General features: G+C 45.8%; 1 protein-coding gene and 1 pseudogene across 2 annotated transcripts in view; both read left to right on the forward strand.

Annotated features, from left to right (window-relative positions):
* The first annotated feature begins 7,603 nt into the window (after positions 1–7,603).
* Drc8 (dynein regulatory complex subunit 8) overlaps positions 7,604–17,954 on the forward strand; it is an 87,460-nt gene continuing 77,109 nt past the window's right edge. For both annotated transcript variants that reach the window (XM_020185341.2, XM_020185340.2), the window contains exon 1: positions 7,604–7,737. In XM_020185341.2, coding sequence (XP_020040930.1) covers positions 7,707–7,737 — 31 coding nt within the window. In that variant the 5' untranslated portion in view covers positions 7,604–7,706. The remainder of the gene's footprint in view (positions 7,738–17,954) is intronic.
* Positions 7,605–17,954, forward strand: part of LOC141413991 (uncharacterized) — an 84,828-nt pseudogene continuing 74,478 nt past the window's right edge.

A 17,954-nucleotide genomic window follows, 5' to 3' on the forward strand; every position in this document is an offset into this window, starting at 1 on the left:
TCTCAATGACTGGCTCCAGCAGCTGGAGACCAAGCCTTCAACACATGAGCCTTTTGGGGAACACTTCCCATCCACACCATAACAAACTCCATTAAAATCTTATGGAGCCACCCAATGTTCATATGGGGCCCATCACTCTATGGTGTATGGCTGTATGTATTTCTTCATCCTCCAAGATATTTTCTTTTCTTCTATGAGAGACTCCTACACCATCTTTGTCTGTGTAAACTCTGGGAAGAAAAATACTAGTCCTGGCAGACCGGCAATGGTAGTGAGAGAGCCACACCTGCGAGGCACACCCCTTTACCATGTCAGAGTCAAGAAATGTATGCATGGGGGCCATGCCTCAGGAATTCTTCTAAAATTCCAGAACTTTCATAACATCTCCATTTGCAAATTTTATTATCTTATCTCTTTCCCCAGAAGTCAGCAGGCAAATCCTTCAGATTTTAAAGACATCTACACGGCTGTGGCCAAGGGTAGCAAGGAAGACAGAAGCTAGAAAGAGTGGGAGGCCTCGCCCCTTCCACAGCACCTCCCTCCAGAGGAGGCAAGAAGCTAAGTCCCTGGGGCTAGATACAAGGAGGAAAAGAAAAATCCAGGGTGAGATTCTGGGGCAGAACCCCAGGAGAGGCCTGGGGCCCTGCAGTAGGGTGGCTCCTCCTCATAAAGAAGCCACTTTGGAATCTTATTCTTGGCTTTCCCATCTTTAACTTGGGAGTTCATTAGTATCTTTCTTATAGGACTATTGTGATGATTGTGTGAGACAGGCATGCAAAGTGCTTGTCTTATTTCCTGAAACATAGGACTGCTCCGATTAGGGGCATCATGGTCCCTGGAGTCCTGACAGGGTCACACGAACAGAGTCCAAAGAAATCAGAACAGGCCACCTGTCAGGGAGAACTGTAGACTGCATATCCAAAATGATGAGTCATCTCTTTATCTCCATTTTACAGATAGGGAAACTGAGGTTATAGGAAAGTTACATCACCTAAGTCATTTAGCTGGGCTGAGAGGATAGCTCAGTGGTACAGTGCTTGCCTAGCATTCTTGAGGCCCTGGGTAAGATCCCCAACACCACAAAACAAAGCAAAACCAAAACAAAGCCAAATAGCTAATGGACCACGTCACATCCTAAGACTACTTGTTCATCCTTACAGCATCATCTCCTAATGTAAATGTTAACATGAACAAAACTTTGTTTCAAAGATTTGGATTTGGAGCTGGAATCAACAAAACATTCCAAAGTCAACTAATGAGCAGTATAAGCTCACATTTGAAGGGAAAGAGGCTGTGTGAGCAATCATAAACACTGAATCTTTAGGTCAGCCTCCACTCTTCACCTTTAAGTTCTTATTATTCTAATTTTTTTTTTTTTGCACTATTGGGGATCAAACCCAAGGTTTTGCTAGGCAAATGCTCTACCACTGAGCCCCCACCTCCAGTCCTAGTTGGTATCATCTGAAAGAGCTCCAGTCTCTTCCTCCCCCCACCCCTGTTTTGGCAGTACTGGGGTTTGAACTCAGGGCCTCATGCTTACCAGGGAGGCGCTCTACCACTTGAGCCAAGCTGCCAGCCTTTTTGTGTTGGTTATTTTGGAGATAATGTCTCTGTTTATGTCCTGCCAGCCTGGACCTCAAGCCTTCTATTTTACGCCCCCAACTCCCATGACAGGTGCTTGTCACCATGCCCAACTATTGGTTGAGGTGGGGTCTCATGGCTTTTTTCCTCTGGGGCTGGCCTCAAACCACGATCCTCTCAAGTACCTAGAATTACAGGCATGAGCTATTGCACCTGGCCTGAGTCCCGGTCTCTTTAACTGGAGACAGCTGAGATTTGGCTTTTTCTCTGCAGAAGGGGCGGCTGAATTTCTTGGGACTCTAAACTTCCAGGAAGACTCCAAGTCCACTCATGGCCCGGCTTCACCCACCTGAGCTCTGATCCCAGAGCCAGGATGGTTTGCATCAGCTGTCTTACTTTCATTGAATAAAGGACAGAGACTTAGGACAGTAGCTTAGCAATGAGTGTCCTCATAAGTGTTGTTAGGGACTGGAACTGTTCAAGTAATGAATCAGTCACTTGCTGTGACAGAAAGAAGCATGTGCTTTTGACAGCCAGGGTCACGTGTGACTCTTCTGAGTGCTCTCAGGGCTGTGGCTTCATGTGAGGTTTGCCACCAAGCTGCCCATAAGTGCTACCTGGCTCCCTTGTCCCTGCTCTCCCTAAAGATCAGACTGAAGGAGCTCCCGCACTGCCCTTGTCCGGGGCCACGGATTTCACATTGTTTCCCTCATGACCGGCCTGAACCTCAGTGTGCAGCAGGGCAGGAGGGAGAGAGAGGCTCAAGGAAGGCAGACTCTAGGCCCTTGAAGAGTGAGTTTTGTTCACTTTGCTGTCCAGAAGCTGGCTGGGCCAGGCGCTCAGTTTAAATCACTGTCTGTGCGGACAGGACAGAGTGCATGCCACTGTCTGCCTCTCTCAACAGCTCCACGAGGCTCTGCCAGGTGCTTTGCTTCATGGATTGAAGCAGTTAAAAACAAAACAAAACAAAAAAACACAAGGAGAGAGGTGACTCATTCTGTGCAGAATTTTTGCCCTTAGCAGTCTTCTGTAAATACCTGAGTTACCAAGTCGGACCTACTGGTGACGTATTTGTAAAGAAACAGCGTGGCTCTGGAATCAGCACCGTTACCTAACCAGGGATGAGAACTTCAGACACCATTTAGGGAAAGACGTGGTCCTTTTGCCTGTAAAACAAGGAGACTCGTGTGAACCTCATGAGGATTAAAAGAGATAACGTGTACAAAGAGTTGCACGTAGCTAATAAAAGAGCAGTCGTTATGATCGTCATGAAACCATACCCTTACTCTGACTCTGTTGCACTGTGTGTGTGCGTGTGTGCATGTGGTCTCAGGCACGCTAAGCACCTGCTTTACCACTGAGCCCCACCCCACGCCCACTCTGTTGTATTCTGGTAAGGTCTTCCTTCTGGGATCAGGGCAGGCTGCTCACCTATGGAAAGGGGCAGCTCTTCCTTGAGGGGCGGGCCAGTCTCCATGTTAGCCATCCAGGGAAGGGAGCTGTCCTGTTAGGAAGGTAGAATTTCACAGAGCTGCAACAGCCTCCTTCTCACTGTCCTGTGCCTAGAGCTCCAGGAATCTAGATGTGCCGGGGACACATCTGCTTGGTTTAAAAATGGCAAGGGAAAACCAGGAGGGGCCACAGACCAACAGTGGTCAGCTGAATCATGTAGCTAGATCACCGCACACAGTAGGAGTCAGACCATCCCCCAGTGCAGGAAAGCACACGTTCCAGGTGGGAGCTGGACCTCGGGACAGACGCTGGGCTTTGGCCTCTCATGTTCCTTACTATGTGTAAGCAGTTTCCTGAAGACAGTGGATTCCCTTGCAAGTTCTTTTTTTTGTGTGTGGTACAGGGTTTGAACTCAGGGCCTCACACTTGCTAGGCAGGAGCTCCAGCACTTGGGCCACCATGCCAGCCCTGTTTTTGTGTTGGGTATCTTTGAGATAGGGTCTCATGAACTATTTGCCCTGGGCTGGCTTTGAACCTCAATCCTCCTGATCTCTGTCTCCTGAGTGGCTAGGATTACAGGTGTGAACCACCCGAGCCTGCTTCTCCCAAGTTCTTTAAACTTTCCAAAGTTTTTGGTTATATCTATGGAATGTTGTGAACACTTAAAGGGAGGAAGTTGGGACATTGCTATTTCTATTTTTCTGAATCAACTAAATTTTAAAGAGATTACTTGTGCTGGGTGTGGTAGGGCACACTTGTAACCGTAGTGCACAGAGGGCAGAGACAGGAGGAATCTTGAGTTTGAGGCCAACCTGGGCTACACAGTGGCCTCAAAAACAAAACAAATGGTGGGGGGTGGTAAGGGAGGGGGTGCGGGAAGGTGGGGAGAAATGACCCAAACATTGTATGCACATATGAATAAAATAAAAATTAGAAAAACAAACAAACAAACGTGGGGGAAAGGAGAGAGAGGAGAGATTACATGACTTTTCTAGTCTCATGAGGTCAGTAAATGGCAATCCAGCTTTTCTTTGACTAAATTACAGTAACCCCTCCTTATCTGCACAGTTAAAAGTTACTCATGCTCAACCATGGCCAGAAAATAGTAAATGGAAAATTCCAGAAACAAACAATTTGTAAGTTTTACGTCATTGCCACTCTGGAAATGGAGTTTCATGCAGTATTGTGTACCATCCCACCCGGGATGGGAGTCAGCTTTTCCCAGCTCGTCCTCAATGTACACGGTGCAGCCATCTTGGTTATCACCGCTGTCGTGGTCTTGCGGTGCTGTGTTCAAGGGACCCTTATTTTACTTGCTCATGAACTCACGGTGCAAGAGGGGCGACGCTGGCAGCTCAGCCGTGCCACAGGGAAGCCGAGAAGCGCTTCCTGCACGCGGAAAGGTGAGTTCTGACCACGAGGCAAGAAGTCACGTGCTGAGATGCCCAGACCTGCCGTTCGGCGTGTGTCTTACTGTGCCTGGTTGGTGAAGTTTATCATGGGTGCGCACAGGACAAAACAGTATGCATAGGCTTCAGTGCTGTCTGTGGCTTCAGGCATCCCTAAGGGTCTTGGAACCAGTCTCTGCGGGCCCCTGCTAAGTCCCTAGTCCCAGGGGACTTCAGCTTCCTTCACAGCAGTGTCCAGGTCCATCTTCCCCATCACTCACCCTTTCCTCCCTGCTCACATCTCAGGTCACTGGATCAACTGTACTCAGAAGAAACACTTCCCGTGTCTGGTGGGCTCAGTACCGACTTGTCAGAGCAGATATCTAAAAGGACATGACCTGTACACACTCATCTGGCCCTGTAGAACACAATGAATCAAATCAAAACCATTGTCTAAAACTGCTCTTGCTTCTTGGATGCAGCCCTAACAATGCTTCATAGTATCCACGGGCGGATCAAGCAGTTTCATGATTCTGAATTTCTGAAAATCACTGAGATTTTAGAAGTATACCATATTAGAAATTTACCCACATCATACTTCAGAAATAAAATATATTCTCAGGAAAAATAAAACAAACACAGCTGTCATTTGTCATTGTCCAAAGCAAGCTAATATTTAAAGAGTTAAAAGTATAATTTAATCAGCAGTCAGGTTTTCACAGAGTGTAGAAAGGTGTGCACTAGAAGTGTGGCTCAAGCAGCAGAGCGTCTGCTCTGCAAGCATGAAGCCATGAGTTCAAACCCCATTCTACCAAAACCAAAAATACATGATTACTTAATAGAAAGTGGGGTCAGAATAATTGCAGGTGACTTATCATTGGCAAAAAGGGCTGGAGGCGTGGCCTGTTCTGTTCTTTGGGTGATCATTTTCATCTGTGGACTGTTTTCCAGAATAATTATATACTTTTATGTCTAACAGTTGAAAATCTGTACTAAGCACCTAATATGCAACCCAGTTAGGCAGGCTCTGTGGAGATTCAAAAGGTACATAAGAAAAAAAAGTGTGTATAATTAGGCTCCTGCCTTCCAACCTAGAGGGAGGCAGGTAAACAACACACATTAGCTTGTACTTGCCCAAACATGGGGAAAGGGTAATTTTAAACAGCGCTGCAGGAATTTAGAGATTAATGCGGCTTGGAATACCTTAAATAATAAACTTTACTGAACATAGTTTTATTTAGTAAAATATATTAAAAATTATTGGGAGGGGATTGCAGAGAAATCTGTTCAACTCTTAATATAGTAACTAGTTTTATGTATAAATGCTTATATAAAGATTCCATCTTATCAACATGCCCTGCCAATACTTACAGCGACACAAAAATATAACGAATGTCTTACTTGTAATACATTTGTTGAATCTTGGGTTTTCTGGGGTTTTTTTTGTGGTACTGAGGCTTGAACTCAGGGCCTACACCTTGAGCCACTCCACCAGCCCTTTTTTATGTTAGGTATTTTCGAGATAGGGTCTTGCTGCCCAGGGCTGGCTTCAAACCTCAATCCTCCTGATCTCTGCCTCCTGAGTAGCTAGGATTCCAGGTGTGAGCCACAGGTGCCAGGCTGAATCCTGGGTTTTCAAAAAAAAAAAGACTAACTCCTCTCCCCTGCCCCCCAATACTGTGCCTACACCTTGAACCACTCCACCAGCCCTTTTTTGTGAAGGGATTTTTCAAGATAAGAGTCTCTCAAACTAGTTGCCTGGGCTGGCTTTGAACCTAGATCCTCCTGATCTCTGCCTCCTAAGTAGCTAGGATTACAGACCTGAGCCACAGGCACCTGGCTACCTTCTTAATTTTTAAGACATGTTTTTTCAAGCCAGGCGTGATGGTGCACATCTGTAGTTCCAACTAGTTAGGAGGCTGAGACAAGAGGACCACTTGAGCCCAAGGAGTTTGAGACCAGCCTGGGCAACCTAGAGACTCTTTTATAGAACAAAACAGAACTTGGAAGGCTAAGACTGATCACCGTTCTTGGGTAAAAGGTTAGCAAGAGCCCATTTCAACCAATAGCTGGACTCGGTGGTGCATGCCTTTCATCCCAGTTATGGTGGGAAGGGTGAAACAGGAGGCTCACAGTCCAGGCCCGTCTGGGTATTAAGCTGGACCCCATCTTCAAAATAACCAGAGCAAAAAGGGCTGGAGGCGTGGCTCAAAGGGTAGTTTTGAGCATCTGGGGGTCTTAAGGATTTCCTGCAGGCGTGCCTATTTCTCCTACACGAGCATCTGTCTTCTAAGATGAGTCGTCTCGTGACGACTCAGTTCACATTCACTTTCAAACAGAGTGCTGATCACAGCACCAAACTGACACAGGGAAGACATTTTAATAAATAGGAATGTTGTCGGTTGGGATTTACTGAGATCCTGAATAAAAGGAGCATGCAAAAGTGTGCTAATAAAACCATTAAGTACGAATATTTTTGTATTTTGCAGGACAGTTCAGCTTAAAAATCGCTTTTATGTAACAGAGGTCGTTTGATTATTACACATATGCGCTGACAACGTTCAATCTTGTTTAAAAACAGGCATTCGTTTGGGCCGCATTAGCTCGTTTTATTTAAAGCCTTTGTTTCTCCTTATTGGGGATCGAACCCCCAAAGCTCTTTTTATATAACAAGAAAATACTCTAGCGCAGTGAGCTTATCTATAAAGGAACCAAAATGAACGGGATCTTAAGGCTACCAAGTTGCAGAAGCCAGGACTCAAACGACTTCCCCGGTGACTTCCAGCCGAGGTCGCGTCCAGTCTGGAGGTGCGCGACCCCGGGCTGAGGCGGGCGCCCCATTGTTGCTCGGAGAACCTCACTTTGCATCCGAAACTGCAGCCGGCTCTCTGCGGCGTTTGCGCGCGTTTTGCACCCGGCTCTCTGCGGCGTTTGCGCGCAGTTTGCACCCGGCTCTCTGCGGCGTTTGCGCGCAGTTTGCACCCGGCTCTCTGCGGCGTTTGCGCGCCTTTTGCACCCGGCTCTCTGCGGCGCTGCCCGCCTGCGTCCCACGCAGTTCGGGCCGCAGCGGCTAAGGCACCGCCACCCAACGCGCCACGTCGTCCCGGGGAAGGGGCGGCGTGTACTGTCACCAAATCAGTCACCCACGGGGACAGGGGGGCTTTGCAATCCCATTCAACGGTCCTCCTGCCCTCCCCACACCCCCGCCACCCGGGCCGCCCGCGAGGGTCCCCGCCGCGCCCGTGCGCACCCCGCCGGCGTCTCCCGGGCGACGGCCGCGCCAACATGGCGGAGGAGAAAGACCGAGAAGGTGCAGGTAGGCCGCCAGGGCCGCCGCCACGACCCGTTCTCCATCTCGGGCCCCGCGGCGCGCACAGAGCGGCCCGGGGACGGCGCCGCCGCGTCCCCCCTCCCCCGCCCCCTCCCCCGCCCCTCGTCGTCGCCGCCCTTCGCTCGCGCGGTTCGCGCCGGGAGGCGGCCATGGCGTCCTTGCTCACGGTCGCGGAGCTGCCGCCGCCCCCCGCCCTCGCCGGCTCCGGTGCGGCCGGGCAGCGGGTCCCGGGCGCGGCCTGGGCGAGGACACCGCTGCCTGGCAGCCCCACCTGGCCCTGGGGGGTCCGCCCGGCCGCCCGGGGGCTGCCTGGAAATGAGGGAAACAGGACGACGGCCGAGGCGCCGCCGCGGCCCTGGCCGGAAGGGGGGCCCGGGCGGAAACGCGGCGTCCGCGCTGAGTGGCGGCTTTCAGCCCCGGGGCGTGGTTGTCGCCCGTGAAGTGACTCAGAAATAGCGGGGCGACGACCGGTGGTGGGCAGTCGCCGCCCGAGCGCCGCCATCGCTGCCGGGGTCCCGGGAGCCAAGGCCGCCCCGTTTCCCAGGCGTTTTCGGGGACGCTCGGGGTTGCAGCGCCACACCGGCCGCGGAAAATCCACGGAGCCCGGCGCGCCCGCCCTCGGGTGCCGCCAGGCCGGGGTGGATTTGCCGCTGTCACCCTCGCCGAGGGCTCTTTGCCATTTTATGCGGCTGTGCGATCGCACAGAAGTGCTGACTTTTTTAGGTTAATTTGAAATTTTCCCCTTGAAGTTGAGTGACTTACTAAACTGTGTATGTACCAAAAAATGTGGAAAATCGTTAGGGCGTAGATGAATGACTTTCCAAAGATTTGACCAGGTCAGCGTGGAAAGAAATGCACCGGAATGTGCTGCAAATTTTTACCATTTTTGTCCCTAGGGTTTTTTTTTTTTTAAGTAGCTTCCCTGTTTATTTTCCAGTTTTTTTTTTTTAAGCTCTTTGTGAAATAATTGTGTCTATAATCGTAGAAGTAGTGACTGTTGGAGGCTGGATGCCATTTCAGTTGGCACATGTCTAAAGTCTGTCGTTTGGAAGATAGGGTCAGGTTAGGACTTCGGATGGTGTTAAGGGTGAAAAAGAAATTGGTTTTGCTCCCAAGAAAGATGATGGTGACCATGCTGGGCACCTAGCGAGGAGCATACCCTCGTGTATGCAGGACAGCCCTGCATTCATGGGGAGTGGACAGGTGAAGGCTGGGCCTCCTACCCCTGGCCTCCCGGACCCCCCGCATTTGAACATTTGGGGGTGACCCCTATGTGCACTACGGCTTGAGAAGCAGCGCTCTTAGAGGGTCTGTCTCGTTTATTCACAGTTCAGGATCTTTGCATGGAGTGTTCCATTCCTATGTCTAATTCCTGTGTCTGAAGGTTCAGAAATTACATCTAAGCCAATTAATCACGGTTCATCAGATTTTTGGGATTTACTCAAGCTAACTCAAATCATGAAAGACTGAGTACAAACCTGAATGATTTATTGGTTTTGGGTGGTTTTTTTTTTTTTTTTTGGCAACTCTAAGGTTTGAACTCAGGGATTCGTGCCCACAAAGCAGGTGCTCTATCATTTGAGCCACACCTCCAATCCAATTTATTAGTTTAAATAGGGTTTTGTTGAGATATTGACCAGAAAGATGATTTTGGCAGTGACTGTGGATATTGAGCTTTGGGGAGAGTAAGTGCGTTTCAGAAGGTGCTAGAGAGCGGGAATCACACAAAAGAAAGGGTAGTCTTGAGGTACATGTCCATCGTCCCCTGTGTCCCCAAAGGCCAGTGATCATTTCTAAACTGTCTCACAGAGTGCTTAGCATCATAGCCACTCAGTGAATCCTTGTTGAATTTGGAGGCTGAGTTCAGAGCCAGAGTTCAGAGCTGTCTGTGAGCCAGAGACAGCTTACCACTTAACCAAAGCTGTTCTGTACATAAGTGTGTGAAACTCGTTCCAGCCTTTTTTCCCTCTTCCTTACAGCTCAGCTACGTGTTTCTATTTCACCTGGCTCAAGAAACACGTTTTCACGGTGCCAGAATATTCACTGACATGTATTTAAAAACAACTACAAGAAACTTTTTGTAGAAATTATGTTTTAAGTAGTTCATCTTTAATCTCTAGACTTTTTTTTTTTTTTTCCCCAATATGGGGTCTGCACTCAGAGCTTTGTGTTTGCTAGGCAGGGTCTCTAGGACTTGAGCCATGCCTCCAGCCCTCTAGGTTTTTTTTTAAAGTTGTAAAGGTTCTGGGTAGCTATATGTCCAGCTCCTCTTTAATATTTAGAAGATAAATTTGATTCAAGCATTGAAAATACTATAAGAAAAATTTGTTACAGGGGTGTGTTAGTGTTCTTGTGTCCTGCACCCCCGCCCCCCCCCACCGCCCATGACAAGTAAGTCAGAGAAGCAGTTTAAAGGAGGAATAATTTATTTTGGCTCATGGTGGTAGAGGCTTTAGTCCAAGGTCAGCTGGCTTTGTTTTTGTGGACCATGGGTGGGCCAGAACCAATGGTAGAAAGGTGCAGCGTTGTTCACTTCATGGCAGTCAGGAAGCAGAGAGAGAGGAGGGGGCCAGGCCAAGACGTCCCCTCAGAGGTATACCCTGCCACCCATTTCTTCCAGCGAGGCCCCACGTCCCGGTAGTCTGTTCAATTTCAATCTGTCCCTGGGCTAAACAGACGGGTAGGTCAGAAACATGGCCTCCACTCGCCTGGGCTCTGTGAGCTGTGGGGGTCAAGACACCCTCCAAGGGAGACTTTTCTGTAAGAGTGCATACAGTGAAGTTGTTCTTGTAGCTTCTTTTGTGCTTTAACACAATATAATTTACTTGTTTTTCCTAGATTAAAAGATTGTCATAATTATATTAGCTAAAAAAGAAAACTTAAAATTTAAAATCAAGTTAATTTTTTTGGTGATACTTGGGGTTGAGCTTGGCATCATGCTTACTAGGCAGGTGCTCTTGTCGCTTGAGCCACTCTGCCAGCCCTAAGATCAAGTTAACTTCAAATGACTTTTCTTTTAAACTGGGATACAAAAAAACCTTTTTGAAGTTCTTCGATGTTTTCTTGGCCAGACTGTTTCTTTTTTTCTTTTCTCTCTGGTTTTGTTTAAATGGAGAGCTGGTGCAACTGTTGATTCTTTGGCTCTTTAAATCTCATTGCCCCTGTGTCCCAGGGAGTTTAGCATAGGAGCAGTTAGTGTCCTGTCAGGTATTGCCGTAGCTCTTGTCAGGCCAGTGAGCTTTGCAAGCTAAGTCAGTTTTTCTAATGAGCTGCAGATACTCAGCGCTTACTCTAGGATTTGCTGGTTTTGTTTGCACTAACATATGCTTTGTTACTTTGCATGTTGACAACCTTGCTAAACTGCCTCCAGCTCAGCTGTGGAGGAGGCTTACACGGGTTTTAATTCCTTGCACTGTGGCACTCCTCTGACAGCACGTGGAAATCTCAATTGAAATGTGGAAAGCACAGTGAATACTACTTTATAAGGGCTCCCTTAAAGGGCAAGTGTTGGTAGAGTGGAGGTTGTGGGTAGTACAAGTCTCATCTTTGGTGAGCTTTGGAGTAAGACGTGACTTTGAACTGCAGTTTCCCAAACTGTAACTATGTGATCTTAACCCAAGTGTGAATGTAAGGCTCCTCACTCCCCACGTGTAAAGCAGGGGTGATGTATCTCCTTCATGATGGCGCAGGGTCGTGTCCCAGCACCAGCACAGTGCCTGGTATTAAATGAACGTGAGTAAAGAGGAACGCAGTGCTGGGCGTCCTGGAAGTTCGTGGTTATTAGCACAGGCTGGACGTGGAGTCTGACCGTTACGAAAACCTGAGGCCTGTCTCACAGTCCAGGACCACACGTGGTGCCCTGTGCCTGTTCTGCCTGTTCAGAACACGTAAACCTTCAAGCAGAGGCTGAACAAAGATGAAAACTTTTTTTTTTTTTATGATATAGGGTCTTACCATGTAGCCCAACCTCACCTAACTAACTTATTGAAACCTAATTTACTTACTCTAAGTCAGAATTTTTTTAAATATTGAGTTTATCTGGTTAGAATAGGCTATATAGATTTTTTTAAACAATTTATTAAAAAACAAGCAAAACTCTGGCTTTTGAGAAGTCTTATATTAATTTATATTATTTATCAAGCTACAGTGCTTCAAAACGCTACTTAAAAAGCAAAATGAACTTGGTTTACATTAAAAAAAAAACTGAAGCTGGGGGTATAGCTCAATGGTAGAGCATTTGCCTAAAACGTTTCTCTAAAAAATTTTGAGAAAAACCAGACTGAAATTCATCTGGGTACTAATTTTTTTCCAGGATAGACATAATTTAAAAATCGGTGGGAAATGAGATTCTCCTGTTTTCCTTCACACTCACTAGGATGGCTACCATAACGTAAAACTGCAGTAAGAAGTGGAGAAATTGGAACCCTTGTGCGGGTGGCAGAATGCGCTGTGGCACAGCTGCTGTGGAAAGCAGTGTGGCAGCTCTTCAGAAATTAAACATGTCACCAGTTGATCAGCCTCTGGGTACATACCCAAAGGAATTAGAAGTTTGAAATTTTTCTTTATTTTATTTTGGGCAGTACCAGAGTTTGAACTCAGGGCGTTATGCTTGCCAGGCAGGTGTTCTACTATTACTATAACCCCAAAGAATTTAAAGTAGGGCCTCAAAGTGGTATTTGTTCACTGATGTTCATAGAAACAATATTCACAGTAGCCAAAAAGCAGAAGCAATCCAAGAGTCCTTCAGTGGGTGAATGGATAAACATAATGTGGTCTGTACATACAGTGGAATATTATTTAGCTCTTCAAAGGAAGAAATTCTGACCCATTACTACCACCTAGGTGAGCCTTGAGGACATTACACTAAGCGAAATAAGCCAGACAAAAAGACAAATACTGGATGATTTCATTTATGTGAGTTACCTAGTACAGTCAAGTGGAGAGACGAGAGTTAGGTTAGTGATTGCAAGGGGCTGTGGGGAGGGAAAAATAAGCTGTTGTTCGAGGGGGATAGAATTTCTGTTTTGCAAGAGGAAAGAGCTCTGGGGATTGGTTGCATAACAGTATGAATGTGTCCTTAACACTGCTGAACTGTGCAGTTAAAAGTAGGTGAAATGGTAAATGTTATGTATATTTTACTACAATTAAAATAAATCACATAAAAAGTGAATAAAGACCCATTGGGTTCATTGTATTTGGAAGGTAAAAACTTGTATTAAAGAAACAGTGACAGCTACATGCTTTAATCTTCAATATACTTCTGGTGTTTATACTTAGAACTATATTCTAAAAAGGGAAAAGCTATAAGCACAAAAATGATCAATGTAAAGTTACGTATAAATTTGAAACATGAATACAATTGACTTACCAACAAATGGGGATGCAAAATAAGCTGTTATTTACCCACTTGTTGAGTTGAGCCATTTAAAATGTAAAATAGATGAAAATTATACGTGTAAATGGGTTGGACTACAAGGAACACAAAAGTTGCTGAAATCAGGGTGGCTAGATTTTTAAGGGCATTTATTTTTTTAAATCTCATTTCTACAACCTTTCAAAACTTAGTAGGTTAATTACAAATTATTCTTACCCATTTCACCCATGTGAACACATGGTTATCAGATCCTGTACTTGACAGTGCTTTGTAAACGTGTCCTGTGGATTTCACAGTTACTGAAGGAGCGCAGTGACTTGTTTTTAAATCTCATGTGTTTCCTTTTTGTGGTGCTGGGAATGGAACCCTGGGCTTGCTGATGCTCAGCAAGTGCTTTGCACTGAGCCCCATCCCTGGCTCTGCCGTTTATGTTTTAAATGCAGCAGTAGTTTTGAAAGCCAAGCATGGAAAGAGGATGTTATGAAGACAATGCTCAAAAAGTTTGAAAACACCCCAGACAGCCCCACAGTGAACACTTACAAAGCATGTCCTATAAAGTAGATGCTGGGGGCTGTGTTGCATTACACCCTGTAATCCTTGTAATTAACCAGTATGGCAGGTGCCTCAACTATCATCTAGAAACTTCTACAGGGGAGGAAATGGAGGTTTACATAATAAAGCAGGTTTCCAGGTTTAGTTGGAAAAGGTAAGAGCTTGGAAGTTATCTCTCCTGCTGGTGTTAGAGACATGATCTGGAAGAAACACCTGCTGATATTGGGGATTGAACTCAGGGCCTCGCCCCAGCCTGACACTTTTGTTTTGGCAAATTCCTGGTGGCTGAGCAGAGACTTCTGTGTGAGTGTGAAATACCAGAAGGAAAAGAAAGAAGGATGGAGGAAGGAAGATAAAGAGTCAGGGAGGAGGGAGAGAGGAAGGAAGGAAAGAATTGACCAGAAGAAATATTTGAAAAAACAAAAATGATGGCCAAGCATTTTCCAGAGTGAATGACAGACACGAAACCACAGATCCAGGAAACTCAGAGGACATCACCAGGAAAAATACCAAGAAACCAGCATAGAAAACAAGGATGATGATTACAGTTGACCTCTTGCCAGGCACTGTGCAAACCAGGAGACAGAGGAGTGAAATGTTTAAAGTATTAAAAGCAAGGCAAAGCAGCGAGGTGGCCAGGTGTTTGTGAAACACGCACATCTACCTGGTATGCCTGACACAGGGCCAGGTCAAGAGGAAACTTAAAGAAGAAGAAAATCAAATTGGCCTGCGAGCATGTCATTCTCTAGAGCAGTAGTTCTGAAACTTGACTGTGTGTTGGAATCACCTAGGGAGCTTGTTAAAACATCTTGAGTCCTCACCCCAAGCCCCAAGTTTCTGAACCACAGGTCAGGGTGGGAATGAGAGAGTTTGCATTTCTGACACGTTGCTGTAAGATGAAGATGCTGGTTGGAAACATTGATCTGAAACCTAAGTAAATTTGATCATTTTAGTGTGTTTCCTTCAAGGCTTATTTTGGGCAGCTTTTTATCTGGCTTTGATTATTTTGAATATAGTTTTATTTGCAGCTTTATTCAGTTACTGTATATACACATTTTCATGTCATAAATATTTCTTAAAAATATATAGTTTGCAGGTAGAGTGCTTGCCTAGCATGCACAGGGTCTAGGTCCCATCCCCAGCACACACACACACACACATGCACGCACACATTACATTTATGGACTGTCATTTAGTTAAGGTTTTCTTGACTGTTGGATATTTAGATTATTTCCAAATTTTCTGTTACAATGTTGCAATTTATGCACTAGTACTAGTGAGTGGTTAAGAACGTGAAATCCGTATTAGTTGTACGAGCTAGTAGGCTAGCTTTAGGCTAGCTGCCTGACTGGAGATTTCTTCCCATGTCAGTGAGGGGCGTAGCAGGACCAGTGGGTAGCATGCAGCCAGTGGAGCTCTGTAAGTCAGTCACTGCTCATCGTGTCAGCACTGGGCCCGATGGAGGACACAACAGATTGCCCTTTTGGAACCTGCATACTGTTGAGAAAGCCATTAAAAAATTTAATTACTTTTGGGATAAATAGTTCCAAAAAGTTCAAGGTTCCAGAAGAGAGGACACCTTGTTTGATTTTTTTTTCCTTACAAAAGGGGCTCTGAGTGTGGATTCCCCTTCTGTTGAAAAGTAGTTGGTTCAAATTCAAAAGGTTGAAGAAAAAAAAAAAAAAGAAAAGCTTAGTAGAGAGTTTGACTGGACTGGAGAGAGGAGGCTGGGAGAGGGTGGGAGATAAGGCTTGTAAGGAGGCAGAGGCCAGGCCCTCTGAAAACCAGCCACAGGCTGGCTTTTTACTAAGACCAGAGGAAGCCATCACAGTCTTTTAACTGGGAATAGGATACAATCCTGCTCTGTCTTAGGAGGTCACTCATGTCTGTCTCCTCAGATCATTTCTTCACGGTGAAAACTTCCTCCTAGCTGATCCTTCCTCCTAGCTGTTTGGAATAGGTAGTCCGTAGTTGGAATCTGTCATTGCCCTTCTCCACGTCGCTCCTGTCTGCCTGCAGCTCAGTGCCATCGATCAACCCTTCCTCTCCTCCCCCACCCCCAAAGTGATTTGTTTCACACACTGCACTTTAAATGTCGGGTTTGAGGAGAACCTCAAACATGGAACAAATTTTATTTTGTGTGTTTGGGGTTAAAAGGTCACTACTCAAGCTACTCATATATATATTGTATGCAAATAATCTTGACGCTTGAGTTTATGATTGTACAAGTTAAAGAAAGTTTCTTAATTAAAAAAAGATGTCACTTGGTTGCCCCATGGAGACTGGAGCAGGGCAGGGGCAGATGATCATGGTGGTGCCTTTGTTACAGGAGATTTTAGGTTCCAGGCCTACACTTCTGGGTCAGGTTGGCCACTCACCCCAAAATGCCAAATAAAGAGACACAGTGAAGGGCATAGAAAGGAAGTTTATCAAATGGCAGGGATACCCCTTGGGTAGAAAGCGTTTCAGACATCTTCCTCAAACAGATACTTTAGGTTTAAATAGGAGGAAGAATTGGGGGCAGAAGGAGGTATGCACAATTACAGAACAGTCCCAGTCTCAGGTGTGTTCCAGGGGTCAGAGGTGGTTAGAGGCTGTCTGGCAGCTTCTGGTCTCAGGATTGGCAGGTGGTCTTTGTCTCCTATCCTGGTCCTTTCTGGATTCCAAGAGGCTGAAAAGTGACTGCCGGAGAGACTGGCTCAGAGCAAAGGATGCAGATACAAAATGGAGGTGGGGTGCCAAGCTTTTCTCCTGCCTTCAGTTAATTCCTTGGCCCAATAAGGAGTCAGTGCTCCTTAGCAAAAGTGGCCTCTGAGCCCCTGTTAGACTTTGGATTAGGTGGCAGTAGAAAAATCAGCAAAAGCTCTGGTTTTAGCCTAGAGATCCCGCGTTTCCTGGGATTGGGTGTGAGCACTGGGAAGATAGGATGGCCTGGAGTTCGCTCTCAGCAGGCTTCTGACTGCTGGTCTCCAAGCCCCTCCTCAGGTCCCTGCTGCAGGAAGGCACCACCCTCCTGCTTTCCAACAGTGCTGCCACCTTGCTGACTTGTAGCAGTAATCCATTCTTGCTCCGACCGTGTGGGGATGACCAGTGGACATTTGATGCGGAAGGCACGGATCATAGAGCTAGTTGATGACTGAATGTGAGCTGGTGCTTTGATGGCATTTGTCTTTGGATAAGGCTGGTTGTGAAACATGAGTTCAGAAAGACGAGGCTTGGTTCTTGACTTCTTTTAAGCAGCATATGTCTGGAATAGGTGCTGGCATTGCTTGAGTGAGCAGGACAATAACATTTTTTATCCTGCCAGCTAATTAACCTTGAGGGCGTTTCTCCACTTCTCTCTTGTGTGCTTCAAGTGGTTCTCATGGTGCTTGTTTCTCGTGGGGCTTGTTACCATCTAATTTCTGTAGGTGGGTTTGGAGCCCGAGTTAGATGTTTACGTATACAGACCTCTGAGCTGTAGGAAAGCCTCGGCGCACTTCGTGTCCAGAAACTGTCATTGTTCCGTGCTGGTCATGGCTGTACCATCATTCATTTCTTACGAAGTTAAGCTTAGCCATTTTTTGGTTTTTCTTTTTATGGTTTGATTTTAGCTTAATTTCATATGTAGTTTTAGTCTGAGCATTTCTATTGGCAAAAATCAAATATACTGTGAAGTTTTTGACAGGAGTAATATCTAATATGAAATTAAAGAAAAAAGGGAATTAGTCTATAATGATATCACTTGCCTCAGACTGGAATTTCGTCAGTTAAAGAGCATTTTACTATTATACAACATACTAACTTAGCTACATTCATGTTAAAATAAATAAGTAAGGTGTGTTTTGTGCGTGATAGAGTAAGAACAACTAAAACTGAGGTAGAGAATACTTTTAAAGGAGTATGAAATATAAAATTATATTTAATATCTTAAGAAAGATTAATATATTTAACCTGATACAAACTTATAAAAATTACCAATTGAAAATGTCAGTAGTGAACCATCAGCAGATTCTTGTAAGACTTAAATTTGTGAAAACTGTTTCTAGTAACACTGAGTATAAAGTTAGATATTGCCTGTTTCTTCTGCTTCTATGTACAGTTCATGTGGAGTAATAGGAAACTTACTTTCTCTTTATGAAATATATATAGCTTACTTTCCTACAACACTGAGCAGCTCCTGCAAATGAGAGAAAACCAGTAATAGTAACGGGTAACTTTTGCTGGTGTTCGGGGTCCTACATGTTGGGCAGTGTGCTTCAAAACAACCTTGTGGGTGGACACTCTTGATGTTTCC

Source organism: Castor canadensis, chromosome 11, assembly GCF_047511655.1.
Source record: "Castor canadensis chromosome 11, mCasCan1.hap1v2, whole genome shotgun sequence".
Classification (NCBI taxonomy): domain Eukaryota; kingdom Metazoa; phylum Chordata; class Mammalia; order Rodentia; family Castoridae; genus Castor; species Castor canadensis.